Source organism: Aspergillus campestris (genome assembly GCF_002847485.1).
Source record: "Aspergillus campestris IBT 28561 chromosome Unknown P168scaffold_7, whole genome shotgun sequence".
In the NCBI taxonomy this organism is placed as follows: domain Eukaryota; kingdom Fungi; phylum Ascomycota; class Eurotiomycetes; order Eurotiales; family Aspergillaceae; genus Aspergillus; species Aspergillus campestris.
Window position 1 is genome coordinate 283,034 of NW_020194342.1, and position 20,387 is coordinate 303,420.

The following is a 20,387-nucleotide window of genomic DNA, read 5'->3' on the forward strand; positions in this document are numbered from 1 at the left end:
CCATCCCTTAAACGATCAGACCGAGCACTCCGCTGATAGTCAAGTCATCCCTTCCCTGCTGTGTTGGACTTGGACCTTGTAAGTTTGTAACGAATCCACTCGCCGACCGGGGACGATGATGTTGAGGGATCGGCTGGATTGATGGTCGAGCGTCTCTGTACGTCGTGAGACGCTTCAATTGATATAATCATTTTCATCATAAATCTAAAGCAATCAATAGGAATAAACTAGATTGCTGAGGAATGACACTGTCTCCCTCTCTGTATACAGGAAGTACTCGTCTGCCTACTCGATATCATCGTGAACGGCATCAAATTTATCGATGATATATTACTGCAATAGGTAATACTCAAGTGAAAGAACTGTGGACACAGCCAGCACTAACAAACCTAACGAGACCATCGGGACCAACTAATCTAGTCCGTCTCCATCGATGACCTCCTACCTACCTCGTCTAGGCGTAAGATCCTGCGGCATTGTCACGGTAGATCCAAGTGGAGCCCGGCGCAGCTTTGACGTTGCAAAAGCGGCAACTCTGATCAATCAACTGGCGTGTTTTCCCTTCTTGTCTCCACCTCCTTTTTTTTTTTTTTTTTCTCTTCCTTCTGACTTTCTATTCTTGCTATTTTCCTTTCCCGGTCTCTCTCCTCTAGCACTAACCTTGTTGTCTCACTTCTCCAGTTTTTGGTTTTTCTATTCCCTCCTTGCCGTCCCTGGCCTCATGTGTGACGGCGACTAAACCCCTGACCACCACCCTTCCCACCACCAATCATTCCCCACTCAGAAGTGGGTCGAATGAGTCGAACCACCGTATCATGCCCGTCCCTTTGTGGTCCAACCAATGCAGGTGAAAAGTCACACGTCCACGACGTGGGTGTGGTTGGATTGCCGAAATGACGATCAGGCTGGAGTCTCAGACAGCTCAGTCGCAGTCTCTCACGTGATGGATTATCATCTCAGTCATACTTCATCCAGAGGATGGAGTCCTGATGGAATTCAGGTTTAGACCCGAGCATAATTCAAACGTAATGGATGCTTCGGACTGAGCGGTTACGCCGGTTAGTCGTGAGTGGAGCCCGATTACTCGGTGGCTGGTATCCGGGCACGTTGTCGGGATGATCTCCATTTCTTTCTCGTCACTATTGGATTGGGGGCCTTCTTGGGTGATTCTGGTCCGTTTCTATTGCCTTTCGATGGAGACTTCGCCCTTGCGACCCATGGGATTCGGTTGGCTAGAGGATTCTGGTCACCCAGTACGGAGTACTCCGTACCCCGTAATGACTTCCAATCCCTCATCTCGGTGCAGATTCCACGACTAACGACTTAATGAGTCAATTCGACTCCTCCAACTCAGGGGAAGAACCCAGATCACCGTGTGGAATGTGGATCCTGTCCCATTCGGTACCCGCCACCGTTCCATCCTCCAAAAACGTGTCCTCTCGGGCTTTTCTTTCTGTTTGCGCCCCCGAGAGAGAAAGTCGTATTCGCCGAGTAACTCTAACTTATGTACGAGGACGAACGAGTCAATGAACCCCTGAAAGTTGAATGTATGCATCCAATACGATAGTCAAGACACACCCCTCCGAGACAGACAATCCACCGCGGCTCGAATCAGAATCCTTCCCAGTCCGTCTTGCGATCAGCGCCGTGCACGGATACCTCCCGCCAGCCTTGTGACGGCCTGACGAATCGCTCACTCACATTAGATTTGAGACTACGGCGCAAGCGACAGGATAGGTATGTTGTAGCAAGTAGATTTCAGTCCTCCGGCAGGATGTCCAGCCCATTGGCTGTTCTCACCCTCTACCCTACCTACCTACCATACCCATGCCGGACTTTGTGAGACCGGCTTTCTCCGAGTACTCTTTTATGTTCCACGTATACTAGTTGTACGGCCGGATCGAGCTTGGTCCAATAGGATTTGGACCGGAGACAAACTCGCGTGTTTGTGCCGGTGCAGTTCCATCTGGGAGGTACAGAGTAGACTAGGTGGAAATGGATTTTTCTGACTAGATCTGATTGTAATTATGCTACGGAGTACGGAGTAGTAGCCTACGGTAGAATTGTACCTGTGTGGATTAGAATATGAATCGTGCTGGTTGGTGTCCAGACGGGATATATATATATATCCAATATATATGGCATTGATATTATCCGATCAACACCCGAGACTAAACAATCGACCAATTGCTCTTAATTTTGAATGCAATTTGATTTCTAAGATAGATCTACTTCTTTCAATTGCCTTTCAGACGAATTAGAGTACCTACAGGTCTTTTACCTTAGATATAACTGAGGGTGAACGATGAATCTCATTGGCAAAATGCATTACCGCCTTCAGACCGACGTCATAGACACTGTCCCCCCGGTGAATCCTTTCTCCAATCTCGACCAGCCATCAATTACATCATAGCTACTTGAAGCAAAGAACAGAGAAAAAAGAACCCAAGACAAGCACCTCAATCAATAAACCGCCCGAGTTTGCTAGAATTATGGACCAAGCTCGAATGGTAGGTCCCGCTTCCCCTCCCCCACTGCCTGCATGGCGATTGAATTCCCAGCTGACTGACAGGGGGGAAGAGCATCGAGGGATCCAGGCGGGAGTCGGAGGCACACCACAAGCTCGAGGTGAATTCGCAATTCCTCCTGCAATCGGCGGAGAGGCCTATTGGCTGACGCTGCGTGTGTGAATTTCAACAGGTCGTCCTGTCCCCCGATTGCAGTAACCGTCGCAAATCGTCGCTCGTCGTGGCGGATGGATCCAGATCCCGACCCAATGTGGATTGCTCGGATGAAAAGACCGCTTGCTTCGTGCATTCGCTCATCGCGGGGGAGTGGCTGGCGCCGAAGAGGGAGCATCAGCAGGAGCAGCACAGCGCAGTCGAGTCCGAAAGCGACGACGAGGAGGAGGTCCATGCCATTGAAAAGAGCGATGACGAAGAGCCAGATGTGTCGATCAAGGTGCAGTCGCGACAGCTGACCAAGCGGCAGCTGTCGGACATGGCGTGGAACGTGCGCAAGCTGTCCAAGCGGCTCGACAGCATTAAGCTGAAGCTGACGGTGCAGTCCGTCTTCGTGGTGACCAAGGCGGGCGACGAGTCCGTTATTGGACTGACGCGCGAGCTGACGCGGTGGCTGCTGTCGCCTGAGCGCGAGAGGCGGTACGTCGTGTACGTGGAGAAGCGACTGGAGACGGAGCCGCAGTTTGGGGCATCGAAGCTGCTGGCGGAGGAGCCGTCCGCGAAGGACCGTTTGCGATACTGGGATACTCAGTTCGTGCAGGAGCATGCGCACCGGGTTGATTTTGCGATCACGCTGGGCGGCGACGGCACCGTGCTGTATACGAGCTGGCTGTTCCAGCGTGTTGTGCCGCCTGTGCTGTCTTTCGCGCTGGGCTCGCTCGGCTTCATGACTAAGTTTGACTTCAATGATTACCGGGATACACTGAGCACGGCGTTCCGTGAAGGTGTCATTGTTAGTCTGCGGTTGCGTTTCGAGTGCACTATCATGAGGAGCAAGCCGTTGCCGGATAACACGCCGGAGAGCCACCGCAAGCGGGACCTGGTGGAGGAATTGATCGGGGAAGAGCCCGACGATACTTTGACCCATCAGCCAGGCAAGGTTGTCCAGATCTTGAACGATGTCGTGGTGGATCGAGGGCCCAATCCGAGTATGTCTACCCCTACCTACCTGTATAGCTATCCGTGTAGCGATCCGTATAGATATCCGTCTACAACCACATACTAACCATCGCAGCCATGTCATCCATCGAGCTCTTCGGCGACGATGAGCACTTCACGACTCTCCTCGCCGACGGCGTCTGCATCGCCACGCCCACCGGCTCAACAGCGTACAACCTCGCCGCCGGGGGCTCCCTCACGCACCCCGACAACCCGGTCATCCTGGTCACCGCGATCTGCGCGCACACGCTGTCCTTCCGACCGATCATCCTCCCGGACAACATCGTGCTCCGCATGGGCGTGCCGTACGACGCGCGCACCAGCTCGTGGGCCAGTTTCGACGGACGACAGAGGTGAGTTCCAGTTATCTGTGATGTCTATGACACTTTGTTACTTGGCATCGCATCTTTCTCCAAGCAGCGCAGTATGATTGACCGGTAATAGGATCGAACTCAACCCCGGTGACTACGTGACGGTCTCGGCGTCTCGATTCCCGTTCGCAAATGTGCTGCCCCCGCGACGAGGCCGACGCGGCGACGACTGGGTGCACAGCATCTCCAAGACACTAAACTGGAACTCGAGAGAGCGGCAACGGGTGTCGAAGTAACATCAGTTTAACCGTCGGACGAGTGACGAGTTGCATTGGGTTTCAAGACGGGTTTGCATGGTTATGGACTGAAAATACATGCTAGTATATAGCATGATCTGTTGATGGTGTACTATAGGATAGGCTTGGTGATTTTATGAATAATAGTGATGATCTACGAGTATGATAGAAAGAAAAGCCGAATGATATTATAATATCACAACGAATGGTGGAGTCTCTAGAAGCTTCGTTGGACTTTTTTTTTTTTTATATGGGCCGGTGGGTTTCCCGGGTAGCAGTAGCAGCAGCAGCCTGAGGCCGACGCGACTATAAAAACCCTGACCCGCCCGAGAATTTTTCTCTTCTTCTTCTTCACTTCTTCAATTTGACTCCCAACACCTTGATACTCCCACAGAGTATCTGAGTATCTTGCTACTGCTCAAAAATGCCTTGACAGTCCACAACAACTACAATAACACTAACGAGTAAGTGACTGCAGTCCTTTTTACGGAACCACAGAATCAGAGCATCCGCCCAGCTCAATGATGAAAAACTTCCTACATTCGCAGTTTCCACGCTAGCCGTCGCTCGAACCTAATTCAGACGTGCACTGTGCGCATTACTTCCTTGGATGTCTGATTTGGGTTGATGCTATGATTCTGTGGTTCTGGTTGAATATGTTTTATGCTGTTTGATCGGTGCTAATGATTCTTAAGTTAGGTTGCTTCTTCGGTTTGATAGATGAGTGTGAATGTGAATATAAATATGAATATACATATGGATTTGATATCTTCTGGTATTTGTAGCAGTATAGTAAACAGGAGTAGTGTCTTGAGTCTATAATTCGATTGTTGATGGTATAAACCGTTTGAGTTGTAGAGTAAACTGAGGCGGTGTGGCGGGCAGATATCTGTCTCCATATCATCTTCATCTCAGCTTCATCTTTATCTATCCTCAACCACATACAAGTCAATTCTACACGCCTACTCAGTCCTACTCAATCCTACCCTCTCTTAATTACTTAGATATAATTAACCTCTGCCGCACACCTGTACAGAAATCTCTCTACACCCCGACCGCCATGCAAGATACATAACAACAGCCATCCCACCATCGTCCCTCTGCATCGCGGCCCCCAAGACATCCAACCCACCTCCTGCACACCACCACACACAACAGCCAACATGTCGCAACCACGGCATAATACCATGCTGTCTCTCAGCAGAACGGCCTCCAACACCCCCTCCCCAGCGGAGAAACACCATCAACACCACCCCTCCCAGCAGATCCAATCCGCGCCCCTGTCCAGTCCCAGTCCCGGCCTGCGCGTCCCCTCCAACCGCAAAACCATCTATGACCGACACCTGAACCGCAGCCGCAATAGCGAGCTCAGCCGTGCCTCCTTCGCCTTCCTCTTTGGAGAAATGGTGACTTATGCCCAGCGTCGTGTGACGGGAATCCAGGATTTGGAGAAGCGGTAGGTTACCTCCCTACACCTACCTATCTGCCTACTGCCTACACCTACCCACATGTACTTGACAACAAGCTAATAAAACAGATTAAACGAACAAGGATACCCCCTCGGACTCCGTCTCCTCGACCTCCTCTTCTACCGCACCATCTCCAGCTCGACCTCCTCCGCCCTCTCCAGCTCCTCCTCCACCTCCGCCTCTCCCCCAACCGACCCCTCCGCATCCTGCCCCTCCTGCACCTCATCCACGGTCCCCTCTGGCGTCTCCTGTTCGGCCGCGCGGCCGACGCCCTCGAACACTCCGTCTCCCCCGAGACTCCCAACGAGTACATGATCACCGACAATGACCCGATGGTCAACACCTACATCAGCGTACCCCGCGAGATGAGCATGCTCAACTGCGCCGCCTACGTCGCCGGTATCATCGAGGGCGTCTGCGACGGCTGTGGTTTCGAGACTAAGGTTACGGCCCATAATCAACCGACGGAGTTGTGGCCCGGTCGGACCATCTTCTTGCTTCGCTTTGGGGACAGTGTTATGGAGAGGGAGAAGGTGTTGGAGCGGGCGGGCGTTAAATAGTTTATTTTCTTTCTTTCGCCTAGGTCTGTATGTGTGGTACTTATTCATGGCTGGAGTAATATCCTTTCTTTAGCCCGTGCCGCCCTATCAATAAATACAGAACAGCTGGTCCATCGGCTTGTATGCAACCCTTTAGATAGATACCCAACGCCGAACATCAATTTGATATGTATGCTCCGCCCTGTTATTACATAGTATATATTCATCGCGGCGACACGCTGGTCCGTCTCCGTTTCTCCCGATCATACGGCGACGGACTCCGTTTCCTGCGATCGCCAGCCTCCGGTCGATAGTGATCCGTCGGGCGGTCTCCGCCTCCATGTCTGTCCCTGCGAGGTGACCGAGATCGAGACCTCCGTCTCTGGACGGGGCCCGCGTTGGCCCCCGTCGGCTTCATGGGCCCCCCGTCACCCCTCCGGTCACTGTCAGGCATGAACCTCTCATCCGTCACGCCCACCGGAGCGCCGTCACGCCGCCGCCGCCCTTCGAACCCATTCCCAAACTGCCCCGTATCCTCCGACCGCAGATCCTTATAGCGTGTGCGGCCCTTCTTCCCCAACTTCGTCATATCCCGAATCTGCATATACTCCGGGAGCGTCTCGCGCGAGACATCGTCCACAAAGCGCGCGCCCACCAAAGCCCGCTTATCCAGGCCCTTCTGCTCCAGCCCCTCGCGGTGGAACGCCCCCTTATGGAAATACCGCTGCATGAAGCCTCCCTCGCCCCTCGTCGCCTCCTTATCCTCCTGCTGCTGCGCCAGGAACTCGCGGTCTTCGCGATCGCGCTCCTCAGCCGTCAGATTGCGCCGGCGCTCGACCTCCTCGCGCTCCTTCTCAGACTGCTCGATCGCCTCCCGAGACCGCTTGATCCGCTTCAGCTCCCGCAGCTTCCATGCCGCGTACTCCGCTTCGGGGTCCACCCCGTCCTTATCGTCTAGGGCGCTCTCCTCCGCAGCTTCGACTTCGTCGTCGTCCCATGCGCGGTTCGCCGCGCTGCGCGCGATCGCTTCCTTTTCGAGCTGCTCGCGGACGAGCGTGTCGGCTTTTTCTTGTCGCTGGGCGCGGCGCGCTTCGGATTCGGCGTGCGAGTCGGCTGTCGCTTTTTCTTGCGTTCGGGTTTCGGCGTTGTTGGTGGTGGTGTTGGTGCGCTTGTCTTTGCGGATGAAGGTCGGTCGGAGGAGGACTCGGCGCGGGGCTTCTTCTTCAGAGCTGCTTTCTTCTTCGGAGCTCTCTTCTTCGCTTTCTTCTTCGCTTTCTTGCTCTCCTTCTTCCTTTCCAACCTTATCGTCCAAACCCACAGGCGCAGCCCGAGAAGCAACAGCCGCATCGCCCGCAACGCGACTATCCTTCCCTACTACCTCTTCATCCCCCTCCTCCTCATCCTCCTCCGTAACAAACCCCTCCTCATCCTCATCCTCATCCTGCGCCTCAATCCTCACATCCTTCACACCCTTTGTGATTTTCCCCGCACCAGCAGCACCAGCAGGGAACGAACTCGCCTTGGGCGCCGCCGCGCGCTGCCTCTGCTGCTGCTGTAGCTTCAACCGACGAAGTCGCTCCTGTTCTTTCCTTTTCTCTTCCTCATCCTGCTCGTCTTCTTCGTCCTCATCCGAGGAAGGCTCCTCGGCGACGGGTTTGCCGGGTCGGTAGCGGGAGGGTTTGAGCGGGTTTGCGGTCATGCCGCGGTGGTGGGAGGGGAGGGGGGGCGGCATGTTGATTATTCGAAAGTGAGTCGCTTGATTATTGTGTCATTGGTGGATTTTCGGTTTCACTTGCACCCTTTGTTGGGTAGAGGTGGAGTTGTAGTAGTACTGGTAGGTAGGTAGTGATGATAGATGATGGAATAATATGATCTTAGCCCAGCTTAGGTAAGGTAAGGTTTTCATTAACTATAGCTCTGAGTACGTCACATGACTACGCGTTCGCACGCGCGATACCTTAGATAGGCACTACCTCCAACCTACCTACCACACCGATATACTCAACCAACCACTCATCCCACCAAACGCCACGAAAAACGAAACCTCCAAACAAACCCCGAAGAAACCAAAGAATCAGAAAGAAAGAAAAATGTCCCTCCAAACCCCCCGCATCCTCCCCTCGCACCTCCACGCCTTCCACCCCAACACCGCCAACGGGCCCCGCTCAACGAACACCGTGCGCCTGCTAGGCACAGTGACGAGCCTGCGCGGCGACACGGCGACCATCACGTGCGGGAACCACGGCGATGTGACGATGCTGCTGAAGCCGGACGCGCATCTGCAGATGGGGAGGGTGGTGGAGGTTGTTGGGAAGGTGGTTGATTTGGAGGGTGGGGCTGTATGTTCTTTCCCTCATTTATTCCCTCTATGTTTATATTGTGTATACATAGGAGGTGTATATTGGAAAGATACTAACGGGTGATGATGTATAGGGCATCGGGCTAAGAATGCTCGCGAACTTCGACTGGGGGAATCCTGCTGATGTTGGTATGCTTTTTCTTCCCTTCTCTTCTCCTACTACACTACAACCCATACGTACCTACCTCATTACAGAATTGTCCTTCACCAAAGAAACTTTCCTTAAAAATACTAATATAATACTAACAAAACAGACTACAAAATCTACGAAAAACTCGTCGACGTCACACATCGGTATCCGGAGATTTTCTACGACACGGGCGATGCTTATTGAACCTACCCTACATTCCGTGGTCAATACCGAGAGTTTGGGTGAAACCAAGCGGTTGTTGAATTGAGTGGCTAGTGACAATTAAAATAAATATACCCCGTCTTGTTGAGATATGGAGATATGGCGTGTTGTCATGACAGGGAGTGCATTTACGATCATGATCTGTATGATGGCTTAGGTATGCTCTTTAGTAATGCGTACTTGAATACTATCGTACTACATCGTAGCTACTTTAGGAAAGCCCGTTGTATAATGTTAATCACATTTGATAATAATTGACTACTCCAACATTCTCTCAGAAACGTAGAGGAATAGAGCCATTTCACCCGTAGGCGACCCCAACGCCATCGCTAAAATCAACAGAAAAATATCACAGAAAAGCAATCATAAAGCATTAGTGTTCTCCTGGTCCCCCTCCTTCGATCCCTCCGGCTTGTCCGCCATCAGATCGTTGTTAAGCGCATCCGATCCAAAGAATCCCGAGTCCAGGATGCTGGAATCCGTGAAATTGAATAGATCGAAGCTGGGATTGTTCAGGTTTTGTTTCTGGACCTCCGGGTCCGCCAGGATCGCGTTGATGAGATCTCGCGACTCGTCGCCCGCTCCCTGGCCGTCCTCCGATCCGTTCGGCGACACGTAGTCCGACGGCAGCCACTCCGGCCAGTTGCTGCTGGACGCGCACCGCGACGGCTCGAATGCGAACAGCGAGTCGCTGTGCACCGCGGACGCCGCGTCCTCCGAGAAGATGTCCACCATCACGTTGTCCATGCCAAAGGTGTCCGAGGGGAATGCGTCCGTCGGCAACGGCAGTTCGGACGTCTGCTGACGCAACGGCTTGGGCGTCCGCTGACGCGGCGTGCCCGGGCTGCTCTGGATCCGCTGGAGTCGCTGCGCGGTGAGCTTCGTGGGGCTCTCCATATTGGCCATCCGGCGTCGCGACGACGGCGAGCACGGCACAGACAGACGCTTCTCGCCCGGGACGCTCGTGCGGGGCTGCCTCCGCTTCGGCGTCGGACTCGCCGGCAGGTCACAGTCGAACGAAGGACTCCCCTCGAACAGGTTGTCCAGATCACCGGACGCATTTTCCTTGTCCTCGCCTTTATCTGACCCGCGCGTGGCAATGCGAGGGCTCCGCCGAGGACTGTTCAGGATCGCTTCGCCTAAGGCTCGGAAAGGAACCCCGTCCGCGTGCGAATTAGGAAACAGTGCTCTCCTTACAGGCTTGGGAGTTGTGCTCTCACCCGCAGCTGCAGACTTGCGGTTTTCCATATTCCGAGCCGGGCTAGACTGGATCGCTCGTCGGAGAGCTTCCATGGGGTCCTCGCTCTCCCAACGGCTCTTCTCCGAGGATCGTGAGGGTTCGGCGCTGTTTGCACGTCGCTTCTTGGAGGGAGGATCCTGCACGTCGTCGTCGTTTTCGCGACCGGTCTGGTGATCTGCTGGGGTCGTGCCGTCGTCTGCCGCGGGCGAGGAAGCATCAGAGGCTCCGGGAGAGGATCCGTCAACCTTCGATTCGGCTCGGCTGCGGCTCCGCGTCGCTGTGCCGTTGATGGAGAGCGGACCGCCTTTGCGGCTTCTCGAGGGCCGCTTCTTCTTGTTCGCGACGCCTTTGTTCCATTTGTGTTCGGGACGCATCGACTTGAATTTTTGGAACCAGAGACCGCAAGCTTCACCCCTCTTATGTTAGCAACAAGACCATCGAAGATGATCACAACGCGGACTAGCACTTACGGTTGCAGAGAAGGATCTGGACCCAGTCATTGTCCTCGTCGGCCAGGGTCTTCTTGTACACCTTGAATTTGATGATCTTGTCCTCGTCGTCTCGCTTCACGGCGCGCCAGAACAACATCGTACGATCCTTGGTGAGCTCATTGGCATAATCCTCATCCCCCTCAAATTCCTTGGACCAAGCACGGCGCCACGTCGGGGTCTCGATCGCCCCGCAATTCTCGCAGTAGGGCGGGACCTGACCGTTCTGGATGCACTTGTCCAGGCGATCCCGGACCTGCTTCAGCCTGCGCGCACCGGCCCCGCTGCGGCTTTTGGCATCGTCCGGCACAGGCTGCGGGGCAGGAGTCTCGGCCGCAGAGAAATCACTCATGGGACCCCAGGCCTGGGACGAGTGAGCCTGCGTCGGCATCACCGGATCACTGGCGGGAATAGAGCTGATGATTTGCTCCAACTCGCTCTGCGACATCGGGGCGGGCGCCAGGGGCTTGGGGGTCGGTCGAAAGCTTGCTCGGGACGACGGTCTCGAGCCGGCATTGCTCGCGGGGCCGCGGACCGGGGCGGGAGCGATGCCCTTGGCTGCAGGCTGCTCCGGGAGCGCATCGCTACGGTGACAAGACTCTCCCTGCGGCTCCCGGTTTGCAGGGCCACCGACGGGCGAGTTGGCATGAGCGGTAGGTCGGGCGGCGATTTTATCCCCGGCCATGCGATGAGAGACGGATCGCGTGCAGTCTTCCAACGGGGTACCGATGTCCTCGTCCAAGATCTCTTCCACGCCTCCACTCATGAAGCCCGAATCCGTGTTCATAGGTGGGAGGACCGGGCTGGACCGATTCGGAAGCCCACAGTCCAGGACCGGGGGCGAGGACGGCATGCTGAACGACGGTTCGAAGAGACCCTGGTAGCGAGACTCTTCCGGGGAGTGTCCGTGTAAGTCCCCATGAAGTTGATCGTCACTGGCCGAATAAGGTGACATGTACTGGGCGTTGTTCTGGGCCGACGAGGCCTCGCGCAGGAGGCTGGGGGGCGGACGCTCGCGGCGAGGGAGGTCTTGTGCGTGCGAAATGGGAGTGGGGGGGCGGACAGGTTCTTCGTGCGGACCCTGGCTCGCAGCGACTGCAGCAAGCGATGGATTGACCGGTGTCGGGCGATGGATCCGCACCGAGGCGGCAGTACTGGCAGCCACCCGCAAGGAGCTGGGCTGCCGCTCAATGTTCAGGTCCGATTTACCAGGCCCCGTTGCCCGATACAGCTTGGCCCTCTTGCGAGGCTGTGCGTCCGTCGACTCTTCGCCGCTGCCATAGCCCGACTGCATCGACCCCCTGCGGCTGGCATAGCGGCCCTGGGTGGGGAGATCCGAATCGTGCATCGACGCACTGGACGAAGGGCGGATGGCGTCTTGTGCCCGGTCGTGTGACTGCGGTCGCGGTGCCTGGCCTGGTTGTGCCTGTTCGCCCGACTGAGACATATACGGCGCCGGGGTGCAGACGCTGGCCGGTGATGCCGAACGATAGGAGCCGTGGGCTGAGAGGGCGGGAAAATCTCGCGGGGTGGACCCCTCGCTGAGCAGTCGATGGAACCGCTCGATTCCGGTATGGTCCAGGGGAGACGCGGTCCGATCTGGCTCCGTCATCGAGGGACTCATCAAGGCAGGATTTTGGCGTAGAAAGTTTGTCCACGCTTGTGCGTCGAATTCATGGGGAATGTTGTTGCTCAGATCCCGGTACTTCTGGATGCTGTCTAGATACTCGCGTTGCATCACCGTCGGTACAGGCACCAGCCGCAGCTTGACCTCCAGCGTCTCCTGGGCGCCCTTCGAGAAGAGGCCTAGGACATTTTTGCACACCCGACCGGTCACCATGGTCTGGGACTGATGGGCGGGAGCCTCGGGGGTTGGCGAGGATGAGGCGAGGACCCACGAGAGCATCCCCTGCCCGACCAAGGGCGTTTCATATTCGGAGTAATCGTAGGCGTAGACGGTGTAATCCTGGCCCAGTTTGGCCACCAGTTCAGGGCTATCCACAAACACGAGGTATGAGCGTCTATCCACAAACCACCGGGGAGGAGAGAAACCTACCTAGCGGACACGATGGCTTGAATGCATGTTTTCAACTCAATAACCCCGATGAGTGTTTTCTCGTCCAGTGCAGCGGTCTGGATCTCGAGCAGGTGAGGCCATCGGGCTAGGCAGTTCGTTTTGCTCGCGTCATCGAACGTATAGAGCACCTTCACTAGAGTGGATCGAATCAGGGGTCAGCAACTGGACGCCAATCGAACCAAAGTGGGCCACAAAAACTCACGCCTCATGGGCCGGACGGAAATTCCGTCCTGAGATTCCATGCCACCAGACTTAGAGTGATGACCATAAAGCAACGTTCAGAGCGAGGATCCCGGGTTGTAGGAGGAGAGAGGAAGGTCGGTAGGGTTGGACAGCGCGAGGATAAATCAAGGCACCTGTCGAGGGTTGGAAAACGTGACCCAGCGTTTCGTTCGGGTTCCAAACGACGTGCGTCGAAATCGAAGCAAGGTCGGAATGCAATCGGCTCGGCAAAATCTCAATCAGGTTCGAGAAGCAGAATCGGCAGCAGCGTCGACCGGGAGAATGCAGCGGTATGTACGTAGCGGAGTCGCGGGGGTCGTGGTACTGAGGAATGCTGGACAGACGCGGGACAGTAGAACGCTTTGCGGTGAGGAAGGAGCGAAGGAGAGGTGAATGAGACGCGAGGGATAGAAGGAAGAAGGTGAAAGAGAAGTCAATCAAATGAATTGACAAGGAAGGGGGGGGGGGGGTGGAGAGAGGAAGCGAGGTTGGGAGGGAAGAGAAAGAGAAGAGAAACGCCTTGCGTGAAGAAGCTGGAGAGATCGCGGGCGTGTTGGGACGCGACGTGACGCAGCCAATCGCGACTCGAAATGGACGGCCACACAAACACGACAAACACGCGGTCACGTGACTCAGGCGCCAAGGCCGCAGCTGGGGAGTTGCCGCGATCAGATCTGGAAAAAGCTGCACCGGCATCACGCACGAACAACCAGATATCCAGCAGCTCTACTCCCCTTTTTATACCCGTTTTATACGCCCATCATGTCGACCGACCCCAAGATTCAGTATGTTACCCCTCTTTTGCGCCATTCGGGATGAGTCATGTGTCATCCAAGCTCCAACTGGTCCGAACCGTGCTAACCACTTGACCAGGGACCTGCTCAACAAGCCCAAGAGCGAGCTCACGTACGTTGATTCTCCTTGTCGATTCTTCTTCGTCAAGTGCATCGGCTGTGTTATCATCAGCGTGGTGTCAACGACTGTCAGATGACTTGCCATCCATCTCAATCCCGCCTACCCCCGCCACCATCCTAGTCCCATCCGACCAGCTCTCTACCCACATATCACTCCATATTTCATCTCCACCGTCTAACAATACCCCAGTGAATACGAAGTCTCCCTAGTCGAAGACCACGAACTCACCGCCGGCCCGCTCTCCCTCCTCCAAACCGCCACCCGCACACACACCCAAGTCCTCATCTCCTGCCGAAATGGCCGCAAACTGCTCGCGCGCGTCAAGGCCTTCGACCGCCACTGCAACATGGTGCTCGAGAACGTCAAGGAGATCTGGACCGAGAAGCCCAAGGGGGGTAAGGGCAAGGGCGTGAACAAGGATCGCTTCATCAGCAAGATGTTTGTTTCTACCTCCTAACCGTTATATCACGCTCAACCCATGCTTATAATCTGTTAGGTTCCTGCGCGGCGACTCCGTCATCCTCGTCCTGCTCAGCTGATCGAGTCTTTTGAGCTTGATTCGTTTCTACCTGAGTTGTCCGATCCTGTCCGTCCGTCCGTCCACGTGACATTCGTGGTCTGTCTAGGGTACATCCGTACATGTCCCACGTCGCGTCTTCTTATTAATTCTTTCGATGAAAAGGAGAACATGATAATGGAATGACCTCGAATGGACTGGACACCGATACCCTACCATTTGCCCTTTGTACGATTCCGACATCGTCCATCCACCTCTTTATCTTATCTGTCTTTATTGTTGTCTTGGGAGCTGGAAGATTTTCCTTTCTATTATTATCTTTATCTTTATCACGATGGGTCTATCCTGGCGTTTTCTTGGTGTGAATTGAAAAGAGAGAGAAAGAAATATACGTATCTATCTACGTATCTACCTTCCTAGGTCGGGAGGAATACATGGGATTGAATGAAGATTCCTCCTTATAATCGGGAATAGAAAATAATAAAAAAAGAAAATAACTTCATATTACAATATACCCGAGATATCACAATTAGTTTCGGTAGATATCTGCTGGAGGAGTGATAGAGTACCTACCTAGGCATATCAAAGTACAGTAAAGTACCTCCCTACCTACCTACCTATGTATGCTTGGAGGGCGTGTGCAACTTGGAAGACACTACCTACCTAATAGATAAATAGATATGATTAGAGGCCTAGAAGGTAAGATAGGTAGTACCTAGTACCGAATACAATACCTAGGTCAAGAGGTGAAGTAGTCAGCCTCTTCTATCTATTCTATTCTGTTTACTAGGTACATATCTACAGAGTACTTTTTTCAAAAAAAAAATAAATAAAAGTTTGGACAGACCTATCTACCTACCTACCATCTATATCATCTACCTTGGTATCACGTACTAGTACTACGAAGTCAACACGATACAAATAATAAAATCATAAATGATAAAATATCATTAAACCAACCACTAGTCATCAACATCATAAAATTATATTAAGAGATGTAGTATGTACCAAGATGAGCACCTCCCAAAAAAAACCCCGCCAAAGGATTTCAAACCCATTAAAGAGCCTCCGCAAGACCAGTCAAGAACTCAGCGAGACCATGCGCACCGGGGTCGGGAATCTTGCCCACCCACTCCTCCTCACCGCCAACGTAGACACTACGGCCCAAGCTGGCCTTCATGGCCTTGGTATCGTCGGAGCCCTTCTGGGCGGCTTGCGCGGCCATGTGGACGTCCTTGACGGTCTGGAGTTTGTTGCAGAAGGGGTAGAGGGCGTCGATCATGGTGCGGTCGCCGGGCTGGGCGGGGGTGTAGTTTGCGAGGGCCTTGCAGGAGTGGTCGAGGGCGTTGGCCCACACTTCGGTCGTGGCCGGGGTGGGAGAGCCCGGGTCTTGGTTGCGGAGACCGTGGGCCAGCGCGTTGAGGAAGATGGCGTAGACGGCGCCCGAGGTGCCGTCCATGGTGTTTTCGACGACTGTGACGATGCGGTTGACCGCGTTGACAACGTCGTCGGTGAGGCCCGAGGAGGGGTTGTCGAGGAGGGCCTGGATGGCTTCCGCGCCGCGCTTGAGGCCGACGCCGCAGTCGCCGTCGCCGACGATGGTGTCGTAGCGGGTGACGAGGGGCTCGGCCGCAATGACGCGACGGAGGCCGGAGCCCAGAACTTTCCGGAGCACGGCGGGGTCCACTGATCGGCATGTTAGCGGTGTTCTTTATCTCTCTTGGCGAATCAACGAGGGTCATGGGGAAACGTACGCTTAAGGTTGCTGGGCACCTCGTGGGCCGGCTTCGTCCGCTTGAGCTGCACGGGAGCGTCGCTGGAGTGTTGCGCCCAGGTGGACGACCTGATGGGAGCGGTCCAGCCGACGGCTTCGGCCGGAGCGTCCAGGAGCTCGATGAACGACTTGCCGGCTCCGAGACCGGTGTCGGCGGACTTGAGGAGGGACACGCTGAAGCCCATGCCGTTCAAGCTGGTCAGGAAGGTGCCCTGGATGACGCGAGAGGGCTTGATGCTGTGGTCCTGGCCGAGCTGGCGGTAGACCTCGTCGGTGATACCCGACAGCTCGAGGGCGCTCAAGCCGCCCAGGTTGTTGATCAGGAGGACGAACTCATCCTCGGGCTGGTGCGTGATGAAGGCACGGTCGGGGTCATTGTGGTCAAGAATCTGGAACAGCATGGTCTTGACCAGCTCGGGGAGCGAGGCCTTGACGCGGTGGGATCCCGGCTCATTGTGGATGCCCATGCCGACCTCGACTTGGCCGTGAGGGATCGAATCCTCCGCGGCGGTCACGGGGCGACCCGGGATGTGAACATGCTCGAGGGACGCACCCACGGAAGCGAGGTTGTCGTTGGCCAACTGGGCAGTGGCGTAGACTTCCTCCAGGGATGCACTATATAGCGATTAGTTTCCGCTCGACAGTTTTTTCAACAAAAAGAAGGAGTGAACTTACCCAGCCTCTGCCAGGGCGCCAACGATCTTCAAGACCAGGATGCCGCCACCAATGCCACGACGGCCAACCTTTCCGCCCTTCTTCTTGCCGACACCAGCGTCGTCGTTGATAGCGAAAAATTCGGTCTTGATGCCCGCAGCGCGGGACTTCTCCGTGGCCATGCCGAAGTTGAGCACGTCGCCCGTGTAGTTCATGGGAATGATCAGCACGCCCTTCTCGTTGTTCACGCAGTCCATGGCGCCCTTGCGAATCTGCTCAGCAGACGGCGAGGCGAAGATGGTGCCCGCGACGGACGCATCAAGCAACCCGTGACCGACATAGCCCGCAAACGCCGGCTCGTGACCGGAGCCACCGCCAGAGACAATGGCAACCTTGGACTTCTTGACGGAATCGGGGCGACGGAAGATGATCTTGTTGTCGGGGTCAAAAGCCAGAGAGGGATTTGTTAGGGTGAGAGAGTGCAGGGCAGTGCGAACCAGATGGTCCGGGTCGGTAAAAAAGTGTTTGGCTGGAGTGCGACGTTAGCGTGTGCGTTAATGCAAACCGTCTGGGGTTTGGGTTTTGCGGGGTAAGAATATCCCGCGGGCACGACTCTCGGGAGAGACTACCCGCTCGAGGGGGGAAGAACAAAAAGAAGGAAAGGGGAGATCTAGTGTCACTTACTCTGCATTGTGAGATTGAAAAGGAAATGATCGTAGGACCGGGGATGGGCGGGTGACGTCGAAAGCGATCCGGTTTAGAACGGTGGGGAAAACCGGGAGGATAACCAGATGTAGAGAATCCGGAGAGGAGTATGGGATGTCAGGGAATCTTTGGCTTTTTTTTTCTCTTTCCCTTCCAGAGGACAGCGGTCGAGCGCGTCTTTATAGGCGGAGGACAGTGGTACGGTGATGACTCTAAACGAGACGGATTCTGGGCGAAATTGGTTTGCGTCGCAGGGGTTGGCGCGCAAGAATTAGACCAGGAAGTCCGGGATGTCTCCAATGGTATAGTGCCGTGAACACGATCGGTTTGCTGACCGGCAGAAGCGGGGAGGGTGAGGGGGGATAGGTGGAGACGTTGGTGTTTCTTGGGATCTGGTTAGAGTCAATCCGGGCTCTCACGCGGTGCGATAGGATGAGGGATGTCATTTGCTGGGGAACATTGCTAGGTAGGTAGGTAGTAGGATGCGCATACCTTATAGGTGGGAGGATAACAGGATTGTCGTCACTGGGACGTATAGAAGACCTGTAGGTGTAGGGAATGGGGAATTGGATTGAGAGAGGGAGAGATTGAGAGAGGGAGAGAGAGAGGGGGAGAGAAAGGTAGATATAGATATAGATATAGATATAGATAGAGAGATCAATTGACCGGAAGCTCAGGATGAGGATGAGGGAATCAGGAAGATAAATACGGCGACGACGTGGAGCAGACAATAGACGTGCGTGTCAAGTTGCCCGGAACCAACATTTCAATTGATTATAATTTCTTTAAATGAATTAAATGATTTTCATCTTTTTTTTTTCAGTTCACATGAACAAGGACATCGTGATGACCCATCAGGATTCCCAGATAGGCAAGAATGGAGAAAGGAAAGCAGTCAAATCATACATGCGACATCATACATCACACATCATCCATGATTCCTGTATGGAGAGGGATCCACAGGGAAAGGGTTCCCTGGGAATGATCAATGATCAAATGATCAAAAAGGACCCACCGGACTAAGTTCTTTTGGATTCTTAAAATAAATGAATAATCCGACCGAAAGTACCAAACTGAAGGGGTTAGATCAGGATGGTCTAGTATAGTCGTCGAGTCAATATCATCATAACGGGTTGCCAGAATGGGGAATTCCGCCGTATCCTGGTTCAAAGCGATTGAATGCTTATTCTGAGTCCCGTCTGGGTGTGGAGGACAAAGTACAAAGAAAGTATAAGTATAGTATGTCAGAGTCCTGGTAACCTTCCGAATTCATCCATTCCTGCTGAACCCAGCTACTCGGCCGTATAACCATACGTCCGATCTTACTATCGACCATTATCTTATTCGATTATGATTTCTTTTTTATTATTAGGATAATGCGGAGTGACGAATCCAGGTCGCCAGCGATCCAGATATCGGTCTGTCTGGCTGGGTCGGCATACCTGCATATGATATACCTGTCAGGTATCCAAGAAACGAGGGTTAACAAATTGAGCTCTAACCGATCAGGCAGTATTCCATACCTACAGAGTACCGACTACATCCAGACTACAACTACAGTTAGGCTCACACACATGAAGACTCAACCCCAAGATCATCCGGACAAACACGGAGCAGGACACGTCTAGCTACTAGAGTAGCTACTAGCTAGTAGCCACCAATACCGAGGGACGAGTACCTACCTACATGCAGGATTAAAAAAAAAAAATCCCAGGAAGGATGCAAGTCTAGTTGCCATCCAGGATGGATCGACACGAATCCAGGAGTCAACCGCAGGCACGCATCGGTGGGTCCCAGCCCCAGCATCAGGATTGCGATCATGAGACCTTAAAAAAACCGTGAAAAAAGGAAAAAAAAGGGAGCAAGGAAAGGAGTCCCCGCTTGTCAGATCTCGGTCGAGTTCCACTTTGGCAACAATCCCTACTGAACTCGTGCATCACGTACGTACGCAGGACAGTTTCTCGGTGAGGAGGTAGGAGTAATGGTTGGAATCATCCTGGGATTGAAAGGGACTCCAATTGACTACGCAACTCCAATGACCTAGTTAGGAGAATAGTATGGGTGACAGAGAATCAATAGCCTGATGATCGTTGAGGAAGAGATAAAATTGAATACAATAGAGAATATCAAGCAACAGAGTAATCAGGATAAAACACCAAAAAAGAAATCATAAAATAGGATAAAAAATAAACCTCCACGTGAACAGCATCCTTTCTCCACCTAATAAAATAAAATAGAATAATCAAGCCTAGACCGTTGCATTATTAAGTCAATTCGGTCTGGATGGGGACGGTCTTAACCCGATGCAGCCTTTCTCTCGTTCTCATCCAGAAGGTTTGCCTGACTTGCTTCCTTTTTCTTTCTTTGTTGCTTCTGTGTCTCTTCCATTTCTCTTCTTTTTTATTTTTAATATTATTTATTTCTCTGCCGATAGACCCCCTCTCGGGCGAGTTCCCCCGCGGAGCTCCAGCATTCCTCTGTAGCTTACTGGTACTACCTATCTACCAAAAGACCAGTCACAAATAATATCTTCCAGTGGGGCAGGAAGAAAAAAAACTGGTTGCAGCATCAGCTGGACACAATTCCACTCCTACATAGTACATACTCTTTGATGTACTACCGAACACGCAATCAAATCATCTTATCTGTTTATTTTCACTGTTCCTATTATCTAGGTAGCTAACTAGCTGGTAGTTACTTAGTTGTTCTGAACCCGGGTCTTCCCATAGGGCCCCCTGTATCGGGTGCCGATCACGGAGGTGATGGACTGGGGTAGTTACTAGTTATAC

General features: G+C 53.6%; 8 protein-coding genes across 8 annotated transcripts; 5 read left to right on the forward strand and 3 right to left on the reverse strand.

The window, feature by feature from the left end:
* Positions 1-2,492: 2,492 nt before the first annotated feature.
* On the forward strand, positions 2,493-4,468 carry P168DRAFT_327603 (putative NAD+ kinase; the record flags this gene model as incomplete). Its single annotated transcript, XM_024841255.1, has 5 exons — positions 2,493-2,510; positions 2,581-2,628; positions 2,701-3,670; positions 3,757-4,033; positions 4,125-4,468. 5 exons carry the CDS (start codon positions 2,493-2,495, stop codon positions 4,285-4,287), a joined length of 1,476 nt encoding a protein of 491 aa, XP_024692137.1. The 3' UTR covers positions 4,288-4,468.
* Positions 4,469-5,234: 766 nt separating this feature from the next.
* Positions 5,235-6,451, forward strand: P168DRAFT_290706 (trafficking protein particle complex subunit 5). Its single transcript, XM_024837275.1, has 3 exons — positions 5,235-5,743; positions 5,825-5,987; positions 6,053-6,451. The coding sequence occupies exons 1-3, from the start codon at positions 5,451-5,453 to the stop codon at positions 6,314-6,316; spliced, it is 720 nt and encodes a 239-aa protein (XP_024692138.1). The 5' UTR covers positions 5,235-5,450; the 3' UTR covers positions 6,317-6,451.
* P168DRAFT_290707 (microfibrillar-associated 1 family protein) lies at positions 6,372-8,121 on the reverse strand. The gene has a single exon (XM_024837276.1). It carries the CDS (start codon positions 8,025-8,027, stop codon positions 6,519-6,521), a length of 1,509 nt encoding a protein of 502 aa, XP_024692139.1. The 5' UTR covers positions 8,028-8,121; the 3' UTR covers positions 6,372-6,518.
* Positions 8,122-8,295: 174 nt separating this feature from the next.
* On the forward strand, positions 8,296-9,195 carry P168DRAFT_327606 (putative ssDNA binding protein Ssb3). The gene is made up of 3 exons (XM_024841256.1): positions 8,296-8,634; positions 8,729-8,783; positions 8,909-9,195. Exons 1-3 carry the CDS (start codon positions 8,386-8,388, stop codon positions 8,986-8,988), a joined length of 384 nt encoding a protein of 127 aa, XP_024692140.1. The 5' UTR covers positions 8,296-8,385; the 3' UTR covers positions 8,989-9,195.
* A 74-nt stretch (positions 9,196-9,269) lies between these two features.
* On the reverse strand, positions 9,270-13,480 carry P168DRAFT_290709 (putative GATA transcription factor (Ams2)). The gene is made up of 4 exons (XM_024837277.1): positions 13,014-13,480; positions 12,791-12,944; positions 10,717-12,728; positions 9,270-10,652 (listed from the first exon to the last, which is right to left on the reverse strand). The coding sequence occupies exons 1-4, from the start codon at positions 13,051-13,053 to the stop codon at positions 9,370-9,372; spliced, it is 3,489 nt and encodes a 1,162-aa protein (XP_024692141.1). The 5' UTR covers positions 13,054-13,480; the 3' UTR covers positions 9,270-9,369.
* A 249-nt stretch (positions 13,481-13,729) lies between these two features.
* P168DRAFT_290710 (mRNA splicing protein SMD2) lies at positions 13,730-14,934 on the forward strand. Its single transcript, XM_024837278.1, has 4 exons — positions 13,730-13,818; positions 13,907-13,939; positions 14,138-14,386; positions 14,445-14,934. The coding sequence occupies exons 1-4, from the start codon at positions 13,796-13,798 to the stop codon at positions 14,485-14,487; spliced, it is 348 nt and encodes a 115-aa protein (XP_024692142.1). The 5' UTR covers positions 13,730-13,795; the 3' UTR covers positions 14,488-14,934.
* P168DRAFT_164497 (uncharacterized protein) lies at positions 14,532-14,963 on the forward strand. The gene has a single exon (XM_024832863.1). The coding sequence runs from the start codon at positions 14,658-14,660 to the stop codon at positions 14,883-14,885; it is 228 nt and encodes a 75-aa protein (XP_024692143.1). The 5' UTR covers positions 14,532-14,657; the 3' UTR covers positions 14,886-14,963.
* Positions 14,964-15,430: 467 nt separating this feature from the next.
* Positions 15,431-17,730, reverse strand: P168DRAFT_290711 (putative dihydroxyacetone kinase (DakA)). The gene is made up of 4 exons (XM_024837279.1): positions 17,578-17,730; positions 16,915-17,422; positions 16,220-16,854; positions 15,431-16,151 (listed from the first exon to the last, which is right to left on the reverse strand). Exons 1-4 carry the CDS (start codon positions 17,582-17,584, stop codon positions 15,523-15,525), a joined length of 1,779 nt encoding a protein of 592 aa, XP_024692144.1. The 5' UTR covers positions 17,585-17,730; the 3' UTR covers positions 15,431-15,522.
* Positions 17,731-20,387: the final 2,657 nt, after the last annotated feature.

Coding starts and splice junctions, on each gene's coding strand:
- P168DRAFT_290707 (XM_024837276.1), bottom strand. CDS start 8,027: ATGCCGCCCCCCCTCCCCTCCCACCACCGCGGCATGACCGCAAACCCG.
- P168DRAFT_290706 (XM_024837275.1), top strand. CDS start 5,451: ATGTCGCAACCACGGCATAATACCATGCTGTCTCTCAGCAGAACGGCC. Junction 5,744..5,824: donor ATCCAGGATTTGGAGAAGCG/GTAGGTTACCTC, acceptor CTAATAAAACAG/ATTAAACGAACAAGGATACC. Junction 5,988..6,052: donor CCTCCTGCACCTCATCCACG/GTCCCCTCTGGC, acceptor GTCTCCCCCGAG/ACTCCCAACGAGTACATGAT.
- P168DRAFT_290709 (XM_024837277.1), bottom strand. CDS start 13,053: ATGGAATCTCAGGACGGAATTTCCGTCCGGCCCATGAGGC. Junction 12,729..12,790: donor CAAGCCATCGTGTCCGCTAG/GTAGGTTTCTCT, acceptor GTTTGTGGATAG/CCCTGAACTGGTGGCCAAAC. Junction 10,653..10,716: donor CCAGATCCTTCTCTGCAACC/GTAAGTGCTAGT, acceptor AGAGGGGTGAAG/CTTGCGGTCTCTGGTTCCAA.
- P168DRAFT_290710 (XM_024837278.1), top strand. CDS start 13,796: ATGTCGACCGACCCCAAGATTCA. Junction 13,940..14,137: donor AAGCCCAAGAGCGAGCTCAC/GTACGTTGATTC, acceptor ACAATACCCCAG/TGAATACGAAGTCTCCCTAG. Junction 14,387..14,444: donor GATCGCTTCATCAGCAAGAT/GTTTGTTTCTAC, acceptor ATAATCTGTTAG/GTTCCTGCGCGGCGACTCCG.
- P168DRAFT_327606 (XM_024841256.1), top strand. CDS start 8,386: ATGTCCCTCCAAACCCCCCGCATCCTCCCCTCGCACCTCCACGCCTTC. Junction 8,635..8,728: donor TTGATTTGGAGGGTGGGGCT/GTATGTTCTTTC, acceptor GATGATGTATAG/GGCATCGGGCTAAGAATGCT. Junction 8,784..8,908: donor GGGGAATCCTGCTGATGTTG/GTATGCTTTTTC, acceptor CTAACAAAACAG/ACTACAAAATCTACGAAAAA.
- P168DRAFT_164497 (XM_024832863.1), top strand. CDS start 14,658: ATGGACTGGACACCGATACCCTACCATTTGCCCTTTGTACGATTCCGA.
- P168DRAFT_290711 (XM_024837279.1), bottom strand. Junction 16,855..16,914: donor GGCGCCCTGGCAGAGGCTGG/GTAAGTTCACTC, acceptor ATCGCTATATAG/TGCATCCCTGGAGGAAGTCT. Junction 16,152..16,219: donor GGTGCCCAGCAACCTTAAGC/GTACGTTTCCCC, acceptor CATGCCGATCAG/TGGACCCCGCCGTGCTCCGG.